The sequence below is a fragment of the Triturus cristatus genome, chromosome 2_2 (assembly GCF_964204655.1).
Source record: "Triturus cristatus chromosome 2_2, aTriCri1.1, whole genome shotgun sequence".
NCBI classification, from domain to species: Eukaryota; Metazoa; Chordata; class Amphibia; order Caudata; family Salamandridae; genus Triturus; species Triturus cristatus.
Window position 1 is genome coordinate 303,162,996 of NC_140582.1, and position 17,337 is coordinate 303,180,332.

General features: G+C 42.9%; 1 protein-coding gene across 7 annotated transcripts in view; it reads left to right on the top strand.

The window, feature by feature from the left end:
* Positions 1 to 12,453: 12,453 nt before the first annotated feature.
* ELAVL2 (ELAV like RNA binding protein 2) overlaps positions 12,454 to 17,337 on the top strand; it is a 558,243-nt gene continuing 553,359 nt past the window's right edge. For 2 of the 7 annotated variants that reach the window (XM_085641341.1, XM_085641347.1), the window contains exon 1: positions 12,454 to 12,821. Coding sequence is in view for 1 of the 7 variants with exons in the window: in XM_085641338.1 (XP_085497464.1) it covers positions 16,232 to 16,390 (159 nt within the window). In the remaining 6 variants the exon portion in view is untranslated. Of the gene's footprint in view, positions 12,822 to 15,934; positions 15,994 to 16,134; positions 16,391 to 17,337 lie in introns of those variants that run through there. The other 5 variants (XM_085641342.1, XM_085641338.1, XM_085641337.1 and 2 more) reach the window with 5 other exon arrangements.

The window sequence follows — 17,337 nt, forward strand, 5'->3', positions numbered from 1 at the left end:
CGATGGAGATTTTACGCTTCCAATGGAGCTGTGGGGGAAATACTTGCCGGAATCATCGCTGGAAAAGTACTGGCAAGTTTCTATGGCTATGCTAGTTAAATCAGTTAAACCCGCGCACCTGAGAAGAAATCATCTCTTTTCCATCCATAGAGCATACTGGTCACCTCTGAAGTTGTCAAAGTTTGGGAGAAGAGGAGAAGTTCTTTGTCCAAAATGTGGTAAAACGAAGGCAGATGATGTCCACATGTTTTTAGAATGTGAAAAGTTGCAAATCAATTTGAATGAAGTGACTGTGATGTTATCCCAAATGCTTAAGCTGCAAGTTAAGGTAAGCGTCTTATTTGTTATATTTGGGCAATTGGAGCCCGAAGAAAAATTTATTAAAGATCAGGCGAGACTTACCTTTTACATTGCATTGCTTGCACGAAGAGAAATTTGCAAACTGTGGGTGTCTCCTCTCTCCCCAAATATAGATAACTTGCTACATTCTGTTAACTATATAGTCACCTTAGATGCAAAGAGCACTAGAGATGTACAGTTTTGGCTCCCTTTTACTGAATGGTGTAATGAGTTGAATAATAATAGGTAATCCCTCAACGGTCCTATGATTATGCCTACTAGCCTCGCTAAACATTCGGGTTTATGATGTATGTGCCTTGGTTTCTGCTGGGCGAAAAAAAAGAGAAAGAAAAAAGCGGACAAATTGGTACGTTTCCCTCTTCTTTTCTCTTGTACTCTTACACATACCTACCCGTATTGCCAAAGCATAAAGGGGCAAAGGCGTCAGGTGCCCATCGAAATGTGCAAAAGAGGAAGAACGCTGTCTTGTCTTCCTAATAAAGAGGCTTATGAGGACTTTAAGGTTAAAAAAAAATATATATAAGAAACACGAGGAGGGACAGAAGTAGGGAAAATTGAAAAAGTGGTGGAAAGAAAAAACAGTTGAAGGTAAGAGTCAAGTTGAAACAGAATCAGAAGACAGTGATGAAGAGGTACCTGAAGGTCAAGTTCTGAGGAAAAGAGCATGGAGAGCTGAGAAGAATGATAAAGGAAATACATTGAAAAGATCAGCAAAAGATTAAATTTGGCCAAACAAAATAAAGAGATTGAGATACAGATTGACACGAGTGAATTCACCTAGAGCTGAACAAGTGAATGAAGTATCTAGTCAAGAAAAGTTGAAAGACGAGGGAAAAACGACAACAGAGGAAAATAAGAGAACAAGAAAACCTAACCAGAAGTATAAGTCGCCGGAATGGTCATATGTGGCGCTGCCTGAAATAAAAGAAGAGGCGGATAGCCAAGAAAATCCAGAGGTGACTGTACCAGAAGTGGTTGAGGAAAACGAAGAATCGGAAATTCTGAGAGTTATGTTGTCCGACATTGGAGAAGAAACGGATGTTCAGGAAGTTCTGTATCAAGATTGTGAGAGAAAAGTGAAAGACGATCAAATGCCAAACTGAAAAGGCCAAAAGTGATACTAATGGAAAGACAATAAATAGCTGGAAAGGACATAACTGATAGAACCAAGTAGGTGCTTAGAGCCTTTGGTTAGACAAAACTAGTTGTGAAGTAGAAGAGGCTAAGTCAAAAGACACTGATCATTTTTCGAAATGGCAAACACAGAAAGTAGAAAAACTAAATGTGTATTTCTTAGAAGATGATTCAAAATGTGTTGTTGTTGTACAGGATTACTAATGCTTCTGTGGAGCGCGTTAGTGCTAATGGTTTTATTTAAGGTTACACTAGAAACTATGGAAGGACATAGTAAGAATAAAACTAATGTAGAAAAGATTCAGGTTGTCTATCCGACTAAAATAGATAGAAATTACTTACATAAAGACAGGTCCATAAATGATTTCTCCAACAATGCATTTTCAAAATTATTGTATGAATATGTAAAGACAATGGACGTGAGGGACTGTTACGTCTGCATGCAGTTACCTGCATCTGTGTCTGAGGGAGTGACCTATCATCACCTCCCAGTAACGTATGGAATAACATGTAGTGTAATAGCAAGTTTGTTTTACAAGATAGGGAAATTAGAATATTATTTTTCAGATGTAGATAACATTTTCACAAGTGCCTCTAATTAAATTAAATAAAGTAAAACCAGCAAAGGTATTAGGTGAATTTTTCTTAGAAACTAAAGAACTAACATTAGAGTCCATATTTAGAAATAATCTAACTTATAGTTTAAAAAAGGAGGAGAAAGTGTTCTTGGATATGGTTGAAGAAAGGAGATTGAAAATGCAAAAGAAAGCATCTGAGGGAAGAGAGGAAAAGACAGTCTGGGATGTTGAAAAGAAAAAACATTTGAAAGGAGAAGCTAGTCCAACAATGGCTTTAGATTGGCCTCAGAAAGGAAAGTTGCGTATTAGAAGGAATCAAACTGCATATGATAATTATTTTGTAGGTAACAGTGATTGCCAAGATACATATCGAATCATGGGTGGATGGGGATTTAAAGGAGGAACGATCCTGTTTTTCCTGGATTATATTTTATCTGCTGGAACAAAGCATTTTATCGATTACCAGATCACTGGTTTGGAACGTTATGTGGGCCTGGTTTCCCCAAAGATATTCCATGTGGGAAGAGGAAGAGATGGTGTACATGAGTTATGTAGACAACTAACACGTAGAAAGAGAGAATCTTGGTCAGAAATTGTGGGAGACATTTTTGGAGCATTGATACCAGCAGTGGGAATATCTCTGAATGCACATAAAATTAGAAAATTATCAAGAGTAGTGGATCGCTTATCAACAAGCACCGCTGGAGGATTTTTATTGGTAAATACAGAAATGGTTGCCATGCGTGTCATGGTAATGCAAAATCAACTTGCCCTTGATATTATTTTGGCAAAAGAGGGTGGAGTCTGTGGAATGCTGAAAGTTCAACATTGTTGTACTTACATTCCTGACGAAAGTCAAGATCTAAAGTCATTCATTAGAAATATAACTGATTTGCATGAGGAAATTGCACCACTGGAGGTTGAAGGTGTTTGAGAAAAGATTGGAAAGAAATTATCTTCTATTAAAGATTTTCGATTAAAATTAGGTAGTACATTTATAGGTAAAATCTTATTTCCACTAACCTGTGTAATTTTTCTAGTATTATTTTTAAGACTAGGGTGTTTATGTTGCAAAAGAAAGAAAATACAGAATAATTTAATAAGAGAAACTTTGAAAAAGAAAGAATAAAAGACGAGAAGAGAATTTGAAGAAGTAGAATTAGAAGAAATGAAAGATAGTATGTATAGAAAAGCGAGAGGAGAAGAAATTGGGGAAACAAATGTGAACTAAAAATCAATGAATTTGTTTTCTTTTTATAAATTTTACAAAATTTTAGGTATTGTGGTGATAAAATCACCAAAGGGGGGATTGATGGAGCAGGTAGTGCAAAATGTTGTATCTCCTCTATTTTTGCATGAAAATGCTAATTATATAATCTATTAACTATAATATTATTAAACGAGTGTTGCATGAATAATAATCAACATCATTAATACTTAAAGTACATGTGGGATTTGCATTTTGCATGCCTAAATAACCTTTATAACTAAAAGCTGTACGCATATTAATAATAGTATATGTGGTAATAGAATACTGCATGATATATGTTGTTTTGTGATGTTCCACCCTCGAGGAGGATCGAAAAAGGTGAATATAATGGCTTTAAATGTCGCTGTATGCTAGATAAATACAAACACATAAAGGGATTAGTAAGGGGTTAACATTAGAATCACTATTTCTATGAATTAATTATTCTTTTGTGTTTGTTTTGCTTAAGTTGGCATCTGGGCCTAAATACAATATGGCCGCTGTCACCACACGCCGAAGTGGCCACTGTCTCATGAAGCGCGAAGTGAGCTGCGCATGTGCGAGAAATCTCCTAAACCTCGTAGCGACCTTTGTTCATCATGTACCTGGTCAAGGATATGAAACGGGACGTTCGCCAAGACAGGGGAACAATCAACCTTACAGTAAACCGGAACAAGCCGACATTTTGCTGACCAATGACCTCACCCCTCGAACTGTACTAAGAATCTGGAAATATAAATCGTACGATCTCAACCAGCCAATCACGACTGTTCTAAAGCTTAAAAATGTATCTTCTTCAACTTGATTGTATTATAAAAAGGGTAGTAGAATAGGGAGAAATTATTATTATGACGGCTGCTCTTACCCTCCTTTTTCATGGCTTTGTTCGTGACGCTATTCCTGATGATCCAGATGCTGCCCGACCGCTTGATGACTGCAAACTTTTTCTAAAATCCACGGGCTATGATAGATGCTTGCACGAGCTCTTGTCCTTTGATAAATTGGGGCCTGTAACGTGCTGAGCAGAGGACTTTGAGCTTTGGCCTGCTTTTCGGACGATTTACTACAAAATTTGGTTATGCAGAGCCAATGAATTAGAGGACTTCAGATAGCCAGATTAGGTAAATATGATGTTCTGTGATTTATTTGAATTGATCTAAAAATTCTAAACTTTGACGAGACAAATGCAAATATAAATCATTATGAAAATTTAGATAAACAATTATTGATTAACGAGAAACAATGAGTTTGTGGTTTTTCATTAAGAAAGTTAAGGATTCTGAGTCTTAAAATGTGTTTTAGCTGGTTCTAAGTCACCATCAACCAATCCAACTAAATTGGTCCATTGACCAAGTGGGTGGAGTGCCTTGATGTTTAGGATTAAGGATCTATAGGTGAAGGATGTTAATGTATATTTTGTAAAGTAACTTTTCTCTCCCTATAGGTTATAAGGTTTCCCACACACATGTCCAGTGCTTGAATTACTCATCCCTCCTGTGTGTGCAGACTCGTGAGAGAGACGTGCGAGTGTTGGTGTTATGGGCCCCACCAATGACTGTGTGTGAATGAGCTAGTGTGACGTCGGGTATCAGTAAATGTTATTCCTCATTCTTCCCAGTCTCGCGCTGGATCATTCCTAAAGTAAATACAAAGCAACTGTGTGCAATGAACATGGCATCAATATATTGATTGACTTTCGGGGTACCGATTTTGTTACTGAGAATAAGTCCTAAGGAACCTATGAACTATAAAAAAAGAAATATCGGTTATGAGAATGAATAATCAATGATTCCTTGATTGCTATTAAAGACTGTCACCCATTGGAACATTTATTAGTTTTTATATTTTTTCTTTTTGATATCTTATCAGGGTATCATTGAGTCCTGGTTGCTTCAATCCCTGTGAGGCTTGTCTTCTTGTTTTATTTGGTAGGCATTCACGGTTGTGGGAAGGGTGAAGGAAAGCTACCAGTACAAGGTTTTAGGTAGATAAATCTTCTTTTACATTGCAGTATTACTCAGATGAAAAGAGGATAGGGGAATACTTGACGTCTTGTCCTTGGGCACAAGATTATCCAGGGTTACTTTATTTTGCAGGTAATATACACATTAGTACAGAAGAATGGTGATGATAATTAACTGTACAATATAAAAGATTTGCTGTTTTGTTTTACAGATATCCTTCCTGGACGTTCCCTTCTCTTTCTTCCCTCACTTGATCATCTTAATAATCTGTGCTGTTATAGCAGTCAGATTTAAGGCTTTCAAAAGGTGGATCACTTTGAGCAGCGAGCCGATCCCGAGGGACTTGATTGAGACGCATCAGCCAGGGTAGAACTACAGGGCTTGAAGGGAAAGATGAAGTTGGGTCCCCTAGTTAAGCTGGAGTGTCGGGCTTTGTTTTGAGCTCATTCCTGAATGCTGGCGTTTGAGCCAGTGATGCTTCCATTTGGGCTTCTAGTTGGACTTCCAGTGTGGCAAGGAATTGGCCTGATAGGTTGCCAAGCTTCTGGTCGGATATACTATCCCTCCTAGGCATTTTTGCAGGCGATTGATAAAATTATGATTCCGGGATGATTACTGGCTCTGCTTTTGGGGGTGTTGCCAGAGATGAAAGCAAGAGAGTTCTCGCTACCATGCGCATGAACTTGCACTGTTACCGTGACAGCGCCCGGGTGATGCTGCCTAGGATGTTCACTGATCAAGTAGAGGTTTTCAAGTAAACACAGAGTTTACTGATTTCTCCACAGCGTTTGACAGAGTTGATCACCAAACACTGAAGAAAGCTTCTTCTTTTGGAGTTCCGCACCACCTTTTGGGTCTTATAATAGCTATTGTTTTTCTAACGAAAATATGGGAGATGTTTTGTTAAAATTATGAAAGCTTGTGAATGTCATTCCCAGTAGATCCTGTGCAGAGTGACCTGTGAGCAAGACACTCAAGAAGGGTTGTCAACAGATATCAGCAACATGATATTTTTCTGAGCTCCCTTAGCAGATTATACTATTGGGATTGAATGCTTTGACCTGCAAATTGCAAAGCAACCCCCAACATAATCTCTGTATTCTCCCTTTTCAACCCCTCTCTCATCTTCACCAGTGACAAATAATAGGTGGTTTAGATCTTGAATAGATAGCTGGCACAAATCACAGCTTGTTTTCTTAATCCGGGTTTTATCACAAATGCCAGTAATCACCCAAAAGGGAGCAAATATAGTATCACCAAGAGCATCAGCATTCTGATATTACGGGTAGATTCCATACAGTCAAAGATTATCTCAAAGGATGTTTGTAGTAGACTGGAGGCTTTATACTCTGCAAATGCCGCTTTTAATATGCATCACTGTTTTATTATTGTATGGTATGTGGACCTCTGTAGGAGTTCTGTATCATAATAAACTGAACTGAAACAGTGACAATAAACCTAACCAATGTGCATGCTACAAGCCCCTGTATGTTTTTGTGCAGTCTGGTGGGCTTGTCCGAAAAATATATTGCCCTCAGTAAAAGATGGATTACCCAGCTGCTTTTAGATTTGCTGATTAATCAATTGCAGACATTTACATGTCTTTTGGGTAACACGTAATCTAGAGAAATCATTTGTTTCTTCTTTAGCCATCTTTCTTTTCTCTCGCTTCACAATACAACGGACCCTCTCTTTCCATTTCAGCCTGATACATCTCCAGATCAACATTACCCGTTAAGGAGCAGTTGTTTTTTTAACAAAAATATGGGAAATGTTTTGGTGAAATTAAGAAAGCTTGTGAAATGCATTCCCAGTAGATCCTGTCCAGACTGACCTCTGAGCAGGACACTGAAGGGTTCTGCACAGATAGCAGCAAAGTGCACTATTCTTCTGAGCTCCTTTAGCAAATTATACTATTGGAACTGAATGCTTTGACCTGCAAGTTGCAAAACCAACCCCTCGCATAATCTTTGTTCTCTCCCTTTTCAAACCCTCTCTCACCTTCACGTTTCTCTATCGGGTTCTTCCCCTCTCCTGATCTTGCCAATCTTCTCTGCCTCTTTCTCCCACAAGCTTTCTCTCTGTTCCTTCTATCTCGCATTTTGTAAGCCCCCTCTACCTTACCAACAATCTTTCTGTATCTCTTTCTCACTCCGTTCTCTTCCTCTGTGATCCTCTTGTCTCTTTCGCCATCCATTTTCTGTCATATCTAGCCCACCCTTGCTTGCTTTCCTTTTTTTCAATGTTCATGGTCACTGTTCCAATCTTCTGTTTCTCCCAATCAATATGTATCTGTTGGAAATAACCACCTTTTTTGTTGTATTCCCACAGAGTGTTGCCTTCTTTTGCTGAAACCATTTTAGCTGGCCACAGGACTCAGCACACTTTAGTCCTGCTAACTCATGGTAACTTGCTAATCTCTTTAAACAGTTCGAATTGGCATATCCCTAATTAGCTCATTTTTAATTCCTTCGTTTTGGGAACAGCATGTATCCAGTGCCTTAAACGTAAAGGCTGATAGGGGGCTCTAGCTCACTGTGGCACCCACTAAACCAGTAGTGTAATGTCTCCATGCCTGCATTGCAGCCTGGGTGTGCAGTTTTAAATCGTCATTTTGACCTGGAAAACAAACCTTTTGCCAGGCCTAAACATTCCTTTTTGATACTTCTAACTTAATGCCCATAGGGTAGGGTGCATGGAATTTAAAAAGTGGGGTATATTTAATGTTTTACATGTCCTGGCAGTGAAAAACCTCCAAAGATGTGTTTCACTGTGGCAACGCTGGCACTCCCACAGGTTAACACTGGTTTACACAATTATCCTTAATTAATAGCTAAATTCAGTTTGTAAGTAGCTAGAGAGATGGTTCAAGGACTCATTTTAATAGTAATTTAAAATCCGACTTAATTGTCAAGTTGTATTTTATTTTCCTGTTTTGGAAATTATACTTTTAGAAAGTTGTAATTTTCATGCCAGTATCGAGCCGTCACTTGAGTCCTGCGGTGAGATGTATATTGCTCCCAGACAGTGGACAAAAAGAGTGAGCGAGAGCAAGTGTGTATGTGTGTGTGTGTGTGTGGTGGGGGGGGGGGGGGCTGGAGTCCACCATTCAAAGAATGGCCCAGGGTCTGTGCCCAACCCATTCCGGAGCTTTAAAGGATGCCTACCTTGACATTGGAAGATAAAGTTCACACCTAGGTTTGCCTCCCTTTTTGTCTCTCTACTCAGGCCAGAATAGGTTTACAGGGTGAACGAAGGCTTGCCCTTAACCTCCAGACTGCCACAGAACACAAAAGTGGACCCCTCAGACTTTATCTCAGAACACTCCTAGACATGTGAAGAATCAGAATGATCACTGTGTTGAAGAAAATGAAGGAACACTGGACCTGCTCGTTTCTCTCTAGGCGTCATTTAGCTGACCTCCTGTTGAGTTACAGAGACCCAAAAAGCTTCCAGAGGCCGTTTTCCTGCAGCTGCCCAGTACCAACTGGACCTGCCCAGGACCCTGATGCTGGCCTCTGCTGGTGTCAGTCTGAACCTTCAAGAGGTGCCTCCCAGATCCTGGTCCCCTGGCTGGTGTTATAATGTTTCCCTTCTGTAACCACACTGTAGGATCTGAGAACTTAAAAACTTTTTACCAACTTTCTGCCTGGAGAACCAACAGAGACCAGGGTCATTGTCGATTCGCTGGTCAGACTCAGCTTGCTAGTTTGACCTGCTGAAGGAGAGCTGACTTTTAGAAAAGGTTCAAAGTCTGAACGTAGAATGCTTGAAAGCTTCACCAGGACAGACACCAAGTCGAAGCTGATCACGTCAAGAACTTCCTGGGCACAGACTTCGCCCACTTGGAGCTTGACCGCCTTCGTCAACAACCACCCTGGGACCCCACTCTTCAGCAACCCAATTTCATCAAGCCCCTTTTCGGCTCCACCCTGCAGCTTGCCCTGCCGACAACCACTTTCTCTCTATAAAAGTTACCAAGAAAGAAGATACACTTTCCACTGGGACAAAGCTGGCCCTTGTATTTATCTCATGCTCCATCATAATCAGCTTTAACTTTTGACTATGATCCGGTTTAGCACGACTAGATAATCATGGTTGGCACATTGTAGCGCTATTTTTAATTCAAAATTTCAAAACTCTTATCTCTGGTTCTACTAATTGGAATTTTGTTTGCTTTAGTGTCTTTTTATTTATTAAAACATGTCTGGTTTTTCTAAATTGGTTTGGGATTTTTCTTGTGTTGTACTTTCACTTTATTGCCTTTTAAGTTATAGGTTAAATATTTTACATATAGCCTCTAAGTTATGCCTGGATGCTTTGTGTCAAGGTACCAGAGGGTTGAGCACAGGTTTCTTTAGTGACTTTTGTGGTTCACCCTAAAAAGAACTGTGGTCATTATTTGCGGTGAGTTCTCACCCTCCTCAACTAGTACTCCAATTTCTTACAATAACCCTTTCTTGTCCTACCTCATAATTTCTTTCAGTGTAACACTTTCTTCCTCCACCCATCTTCCTTTGCCTCTCTCCTATATTTCACACACTTTTTCTGGGCCCTTGTCATACTTACGTTTGCTTTTTTTCTCTGCTAGAATAGCCTCACCTGTTGAACTTATGAGCTAGGAGTAGAAGGCAGAACTGCTGGTGATGCTAAAATCCCCATAGGACCCTCTTGCACAACAGCCCCTCACCTTTCACTGTCCCCTGTGCACATCTGATTTTGGACATCCCTACATTGGCTTGAAAAACTAGGCACTCCTTTCAGTAAATACTGAATTTGAGCCTACTACCCAATAAGTTTGGGAGTAATGTTGTGAGTGTTTGGGGGTGAAGGGCAACGGGTCTGTCTCCCAGACACTTGCAAGTACAGACTCAAACCTGCAGTATCACGCCCGAAACGCTCTCACAAACAATTGTGTTTACAGAAAAATCGGGGTGGGGCAGTTGTTGATGTTGCACTGTATGCTGGGCATTCTCACCCAAAACTGTCAAAAGCAGTGCTTCCTCACCAGGAGTGCTCTTATAGTAAACGTTTTTTCAAGCATCCAACACTTTCACAACATTAGAGCACTCTGGCACCCATCACGTTCGCCACCCTATCGCTCTTCAACATAAGCACTATCTCACGCTCACTCTTGCACCAGCCACCCTCAACACCTGAACTCTCTGGCACGCTCATCTGCTGGGAACAAATAAGTTGTTAAGTTTGCCAACTCTGAGAAAAAGTACACCTTCGGAAAGAAGAATTAAAACTAGAGCCTCATTTACACAAATATCGATTTCCTCCGCACCCTGTGGACTCCTAAAGCTGTTCAGCGGTGTGTTGCCTTTCCGAGTGCAGCATCGTCCCCTTGAGAGCGCTTCATTCTGGACTGCAGCGCGGTGCCCTTGCCGAGAGAAACTCAGCTAAGTGCGTAAAAATAAGGTGCCGTATCAGTCCGGTCTGCAAAGTTGTGGCCACTACCGAGTGTGAGACTCGCCCCAGTTAGCGAGAGCGCGGTGCCCTGCCAGACCCCGGGCTGCGCTCATGTAGACCCAATGCTACAGCTGGTGCCAAAAGCTTCAGTGTACTGTGCAGCCGCTATCCGTGGTGCTGTACTCGGGCGCTCTGCTTTCCAGGAACAGCGCTGCAGCATCAGTGCCATCGCGCGATGCTGCCTTTGCATTTTTCACATTCTACCGACGACTGCTTCTGAACTGTCGACTTGGAGACGAGCAGTCTTTGGTGGCACTTTAAGCAAAGATATTTACTGCGACTGTTGACAACCACAAAGAAGTGCATTCAAGTCACTCGGCACTGCAGCACCAGGATGGCATTATCTTCCCATTTACTGTACTATTGCTTTGGGAACACGCCTCTTACTTAACCCTCACTTGACATTGCACGCCTTAAACACATTATATAAAGCTCGTTTCTCCACAAATTATCACGTTTTCATTCGACGTAGAAATCTACCGAAATCTAAATCTGTTTACAGTGCATGGCTCTACAACACATTTAAAAACAAAACTGCGTTTCGTCTGGAGACACACGTGCGTTTTTGTTTCCGTCTATACCGAACTATCCCACATCAGACTGCACAAAACTCTTGAAGGAACCTTCTGTGTGACTACCCTCATAAATCATAGGCGATTCCCGGTCTGTGCACATACTGCCAGGAAAATGGGCATCCCTGTCTAGTCTACGTGTATACACAGTATATATACTGCGTGATTTACCTAGAAGTGTGTGTAGCCTGAGGATACCCCAGTAAGAAAAAATACATTAAGTATAAATACAAGGGTGGGGGCTAACACCCTGTCTCGTAAGACGAGTAATGTTTTCCATAAAGTAGCTCTTCCTTGTAAGAGATTTTCATGGCGGAAGACGAATGTGACGTGTCAAGAATTCAAACTTTGTTACATCGCAATGTTTGCTTCTAACAAAATGCGCCCATCTGGTTTGCAGTGTTCCTGGATTTGGGGGGGGGTTTATGGCATTCTAGATAAGTACACCTGTGTTGGCATCTTTAATACACGTGCTCCCACATGCACGCATTCCTGCGGAACACATTCGACATCAAATCCACAAGGCAAAAGTGTATGAGAGGGTTACTTGTGCGCAAACGAAAGGCTGGAGCAGGTGTAGGTGGCAAAGCGCGAAATGTTTACAGAGTTAGCTGAATAGGTACAGGCTGACCCTATCGAAAAGTACATGGGATTAACATATACATGGTACTGTGTTGTGGTTTCAGAGTAAAATATCAATTACGGGCCCGGGTAGCCTCTCCGGGAGAGGACAGCCACCATCCTTGCCACTGATGCGGGCACGGCTTTGCACCCGTGCTACTTAAGCGAGCATCCGTCTCAAGGTCCAAGATAGCGTGTGCTTCCCGACGAGCTACACTTAATGGGCATCTCTACCCAGGTACGTACCAAGGATGGGGAGCTCCGCGACAGCCCGGGGAATCACCCTTACAGCCTATCACACACATTAGATAGCAGTGCCCCCTCGCCACTACTGTAGACTGACAGGGAAACGACCAATAGCTCGGTCCCCTTGTTGCCGTAGCAACGCCTTGCGCACCCCAGTTGGACCTATCACAGCTCCGCTGGTAGCTGACAGCAAGGTAGTTTGCGTTGCGCCCATGCGGAGGAGGAGAATACTGGACGCAGGCAGTGGCTTGCTGTCAGTGAGCGCAGCAGAGGTGCGCTGGCGCGCGGAGGAGGCAGAGGAGGTGCTCTCACGCACACACACGCTAGGCGCCTATAAATCTGCCCGCCAGGTCCAGCCTCCCTCTGCCAGACACCGCCTCCCTTAGCAGCAGCAACCCGCACCCAGAGATGCGGCAGCCTCCTTCGGAACCTAAACACTAAGAGCAGAGCCCGCCGCACCCCTCCACGCACCAGCTGCCATCAGCACCTGCCAACAGTGCCGGGGACCCCCGCGGATGCGTGCCGCCCACATCTCCGTCACACTTCTCGCTTTTCTTTGAAGAGCTTCCCTCTTCCCGGGATTTGCACCCTTGGCTTTTTATTCTCAACCAAGGACTGACAGGTAAGTTGTGGGTTCGGAAGCCATCCTACACAATTACTGTGGAAGGGGCAATGATGAACTGTTTGCATCCATCGGTACTCCGATGTCCCAAAATCCATCACAGCACAGGCACATTGTGTTTAATATAATTAAACTAAACTGTGTGGGACCATGATACATAAAGTAGGAGGTTTTCTTTTCTCTGGCGTGGGATCAATGCGTTATCTTTTTTAAACACATGCTAATTAAAAGTTATACTTAATTATAAACCACTGCATGAAAACTGCTCCTCTATTTTGAAGGCGCTTGCTTTCTCTTGCTGGGCTCAACTCCACAAACTGCATGCCACCGACGCACCGCACCACTGTCTCCCTGCAAACAATTTAGTTCCGACAGTGCATGTGAACTGCAAACAGCAAGGCTTCCATGAAGTTACTGATACCCGTCGTCATGCTATCTTCGCATGCAGTGCAAGTGCACACATTCTCAAAATTGCCCCAGGCTTTATAAATTCGATTCTATGTGTAACGTGCGTGCCATTCTGTAGGGGCAGGCGTATCTATTTGGTCAGTTGTACTGCGATTTGAGTATGAAGTACCTTTCTGCTAAAACTATTGCCTAAATGTGTATGTTGCACAGGAGCTATACATGCATGACGCAGGTATGCTTGAGATCCGGTGGCATGGGACAGATCCGAGGAACATGTTCAGTACCGATACGCCTTTGAGATGGGTGGGAAGAAGGATTCTGCAAAGGATGTCGTCCAATCAGCGAGGGCAGGATTCAGGACCCGGACCAGAAGCCAGCTGGAGACTGCACAGCAGCTGGTCAGACATGGAAATGCCCGAATTACTTAGGACACACAAAAAAAAATGAAAAACTAGGAGCCACCTTTAATGTGAAAAAACTCGGACTAACGGGGAGCACATTTTCTTTGTTCAAGCTGAGCCGAGAGGTGATTAAAACCAGCCAAGGACGCATTTCATCCTAACAGCCCACCTCCCATTCATTCAGCCAGAACGCGAAGAGAGGGATCCGTACGTAAAATCCCAGCTCTAAGCATCCATGCCTTCAAGAACAACCGTCTGTCTGGTTATCCCAGGCTACCGTGAAGGGCGTCCGTAGGTGGAAGTGGGACCACCCGCTACCGACCTCCCTAGCGCGATCGGTGTGAAGGGGATGTTGCAGATTTTAGATCTTCCAGCCTACTTCTAAATTACGAAGAGATAAAAACTCAGAGGATGCGAATCCTTGGCACGGGATTCCGTTTCTCCCAAGCTTGGGACAAACGCATTTGAAGTAACGGAAATGTGAAGGCTGCCTGGGTGGGGCACAGTACCCTCTGGCCAGACTGTCAGTTTTTGCCTTCACCGGGCGTGATGCTGCCACCCCCAGGCCACACTGGAAACAATGCGTTAACGCGAAGCACTGCCCAACAATAGTTGCCTATAACTGGTGTAACATCTCTTTTCAAGGGCTGGAAAGAATGTGCATGTATTTTAACCAAGGAGGCATACTGGCACTTGCTGCATCAGAGTTGTGCAGCAGGTACACGTCCAGTATGGTTTCTTAGTAGTAGCGTTTCCTTGAACTTTTCTTAGAGTACGGTTGCAAGCACATATTACTAAAGATAACTCCACTGTTTTGGGGTTATGGTTTGCATATATGCCCCCTCCCATTTAGGATCCAGACGATTCCCGTTGAGGCAGATAGCTGCAACTATTTTAAAGCTTTTTAGGGTTAGTGAAATTATGCTACAGTTATCAGATAAACTTTTATGTTGGACAATCAACTAATGAACCACGAAATGACCAATTTCCTGCTGCACCCATGAAAAGGTTATCATCACGAAAATGTAGTTAGTATGAGAAGTTAAAGATGGGCCAGAATATTGATGCAGAGAACACTCACTGTAACAGAGAGTTGGTAGAATACGAATTACACAAACAAGCACATCACATTTCCATAGTGACTCTTTTTGGAGGAAATGCTAACTTTCTAACTTTTTATTGACATAATCTACATGCAATATCCATCACTGTAAAGTAAGTTAGTAGAAATAACAGCTTGTATGAAGGATTTTTTAAGCTATTGAGCAAGGAATGTCAAGGGAGCTGATCTTTTCCCCAGAAGAATATATCCCCCTAACTGAGAAATAAAGTACTGAACAAAGGAACAGATGTAAGGATCAAGATGAGATCACTGTTATGTTTGAGGGGAACACCCCCATGCCCATGGAGTGGGTGGTCTAGCCTGTGACCCGGAAGAGGTCAGGGAAATAAATGGGGGCTGGACCGGATGATCCGGGTCAGTGCACCGTAGCACATACACTGCGTAGGTCTGAGTTATTTCCTCTCCCCGAGTCTGGAGATTATGCCGTCCGCCTACCTGAGCGCTGATATCCCCTGGGCCCCTTAGCACACAACAATCACATTTAGAGGCTTTCCTTAAGACACAATTAACGGAGGAATTTTGATGGCTAAAAACGAGTCAGGTTAGGGTTGAAAATCTATGCGGTAATTTGAACACACATCTAGGTAAGTTTGTGCTACGAGATATGATCTCACTCTACTAATTCTGTCCTTGTATAGAAAGAGACGAGCGCCAGATGTGTGGTTGTCAAAATCATATCAATGGCACTGTCCCTAGTTAAGGCAGATCTGCACCAACGTGGATATATTGGCCTAACTCCAATTTGCGTTTCAAAAGCTCTTGAGATGGTGATGAATATTCTGGATTGTCGCATAAAGACACTGATACATTCTTCAGACTAAAAATGAATGTCAGGCTATGGTTGCAAATCTCTTTGACTGGTGTGATTTGACTGTTAACACGGAGACGTCCTGCCATAACACTTTACATTTTATAACCCCAAAAACCCATAAACACCGCCTTGAACATCGCATATCAGTTTGTGCTCAAGGGCAAATCAAACCTTCGCATCCACGTAGCTGCGGGCAACAGGTTATCACCGTTCCAGGGGAATAAATTTAAAAAACCAAATAATTATATATATATATATATATATATATATATACAAACACACTAAAAGCACGCTAGAGGGTTGAACCACCAGCAACACCGTTACGCTCTTCAGTCGTGCGCGGGACTGTAGAGGACCGCCCCAAGGGCGAGCAGCGGGACCTACGTGCAACAGCCACGCCCAGCATTACAAACAGACGGAAACGATACCGTGAGTTAAGGCCTTTCCAGTTCACAGACAGGCGAATGGTTGCAGAAACCCAGCTGCTTCCCACGCAGTATATGATGATGGCGCAAGATTCGCGCAGGCACGGAGCAGCCGTTAAAGCGCAGCACGCGGAAATCACCTGCGCTCATCATCATCCGCTCCGCGAGGCCCCTCAGTCGGTTACGCATGCGCTCTGCGCGCAAGCGTCTCGCCGGTCTTTGCGCGGTCCGGCCCCTCGCCTATGACGTACCCTCTGGAAACTATAAAGGTGGGCAGGGAAAGCGCGCGCGTCCGGTTCCATCAGGAGATACGGAGTCTGGGGCGCGTGGTGAAGGTCCTCGGAGGAGGCCCCGGGCACCCTCCTTCTCCAGCCCACCTCTCTTCCACGTCCGAAGTGCAGGTGAGAGTGCGTAGTACGGGTACAGAAGCGGTGAGTAGTCGTGCTTTGGGCCCCGCGGTACTGTTACCCTGCCGCGTATGGTAACAGCGGTCGCGGCTATCTCTATTGTTGCAAGTAATGTTAATGAAGGGCGCGTGCTAGTAAAGGACACGTGCTCGTGGCAGAGTCCTGCGTCGCGAGCCGAAGGAGAAACATTCACGGATTGGTTTACGCAGTCCTTTCTCGGCCGCCCTTGCTAGTACATGTGACGAGCTCAAGCACAACCGCAGCCAGGACATTCTACCTTTTAACAACATTGATCCGCGGGAGTACACCATTTTAGGCCCCTTCAGGTACACTGTACCGCTTTCTAAATCCCGCAACACCCAAGGCACTCTAACGCACTCGCTTGAGCGAGGTTGACTCGCTTACCCGAGTTTGACGAAGGTGCCGCCTTCGGGCAGGCTTCACCGTTATATCGTGGAATACGAATGATAGGCGACCTGGCCTGAATTTTTCAGTGCGGGCCAGTTAAAAATAAAAAATAAAAAAATATAAATATATATATATATATATATATATATATATATATATATATATATATATATATAGGAAAAAGAACGAAATACGGTTTTCCCTTTTGAAAAATAAATCAAGACGGCAAACAAAAAAGAAAACCGAAAGTTTTGGAAAGCAGTCTTAAATTCTATATGCATACCAAAGCATGGAGAGTTATGTTACAAAGAAATGAGAATGTTTCACGTTTTCCATGTACCAGATCTTGGCCATACCAAAACAGCATAATGAAAACAAATGTTCAGTGTTTTTATTTTTTTAATGATTGCCAACTTAGTAAAGTCCTTCACAGCACACCTACCTGTCAAATTCTCATGTTATGTCAAGTGAGATCTCGAATTTTGTTTAACTTTTAAAAGTAGCCTTCTCAACCAAAACCCTTTATTCTGGTT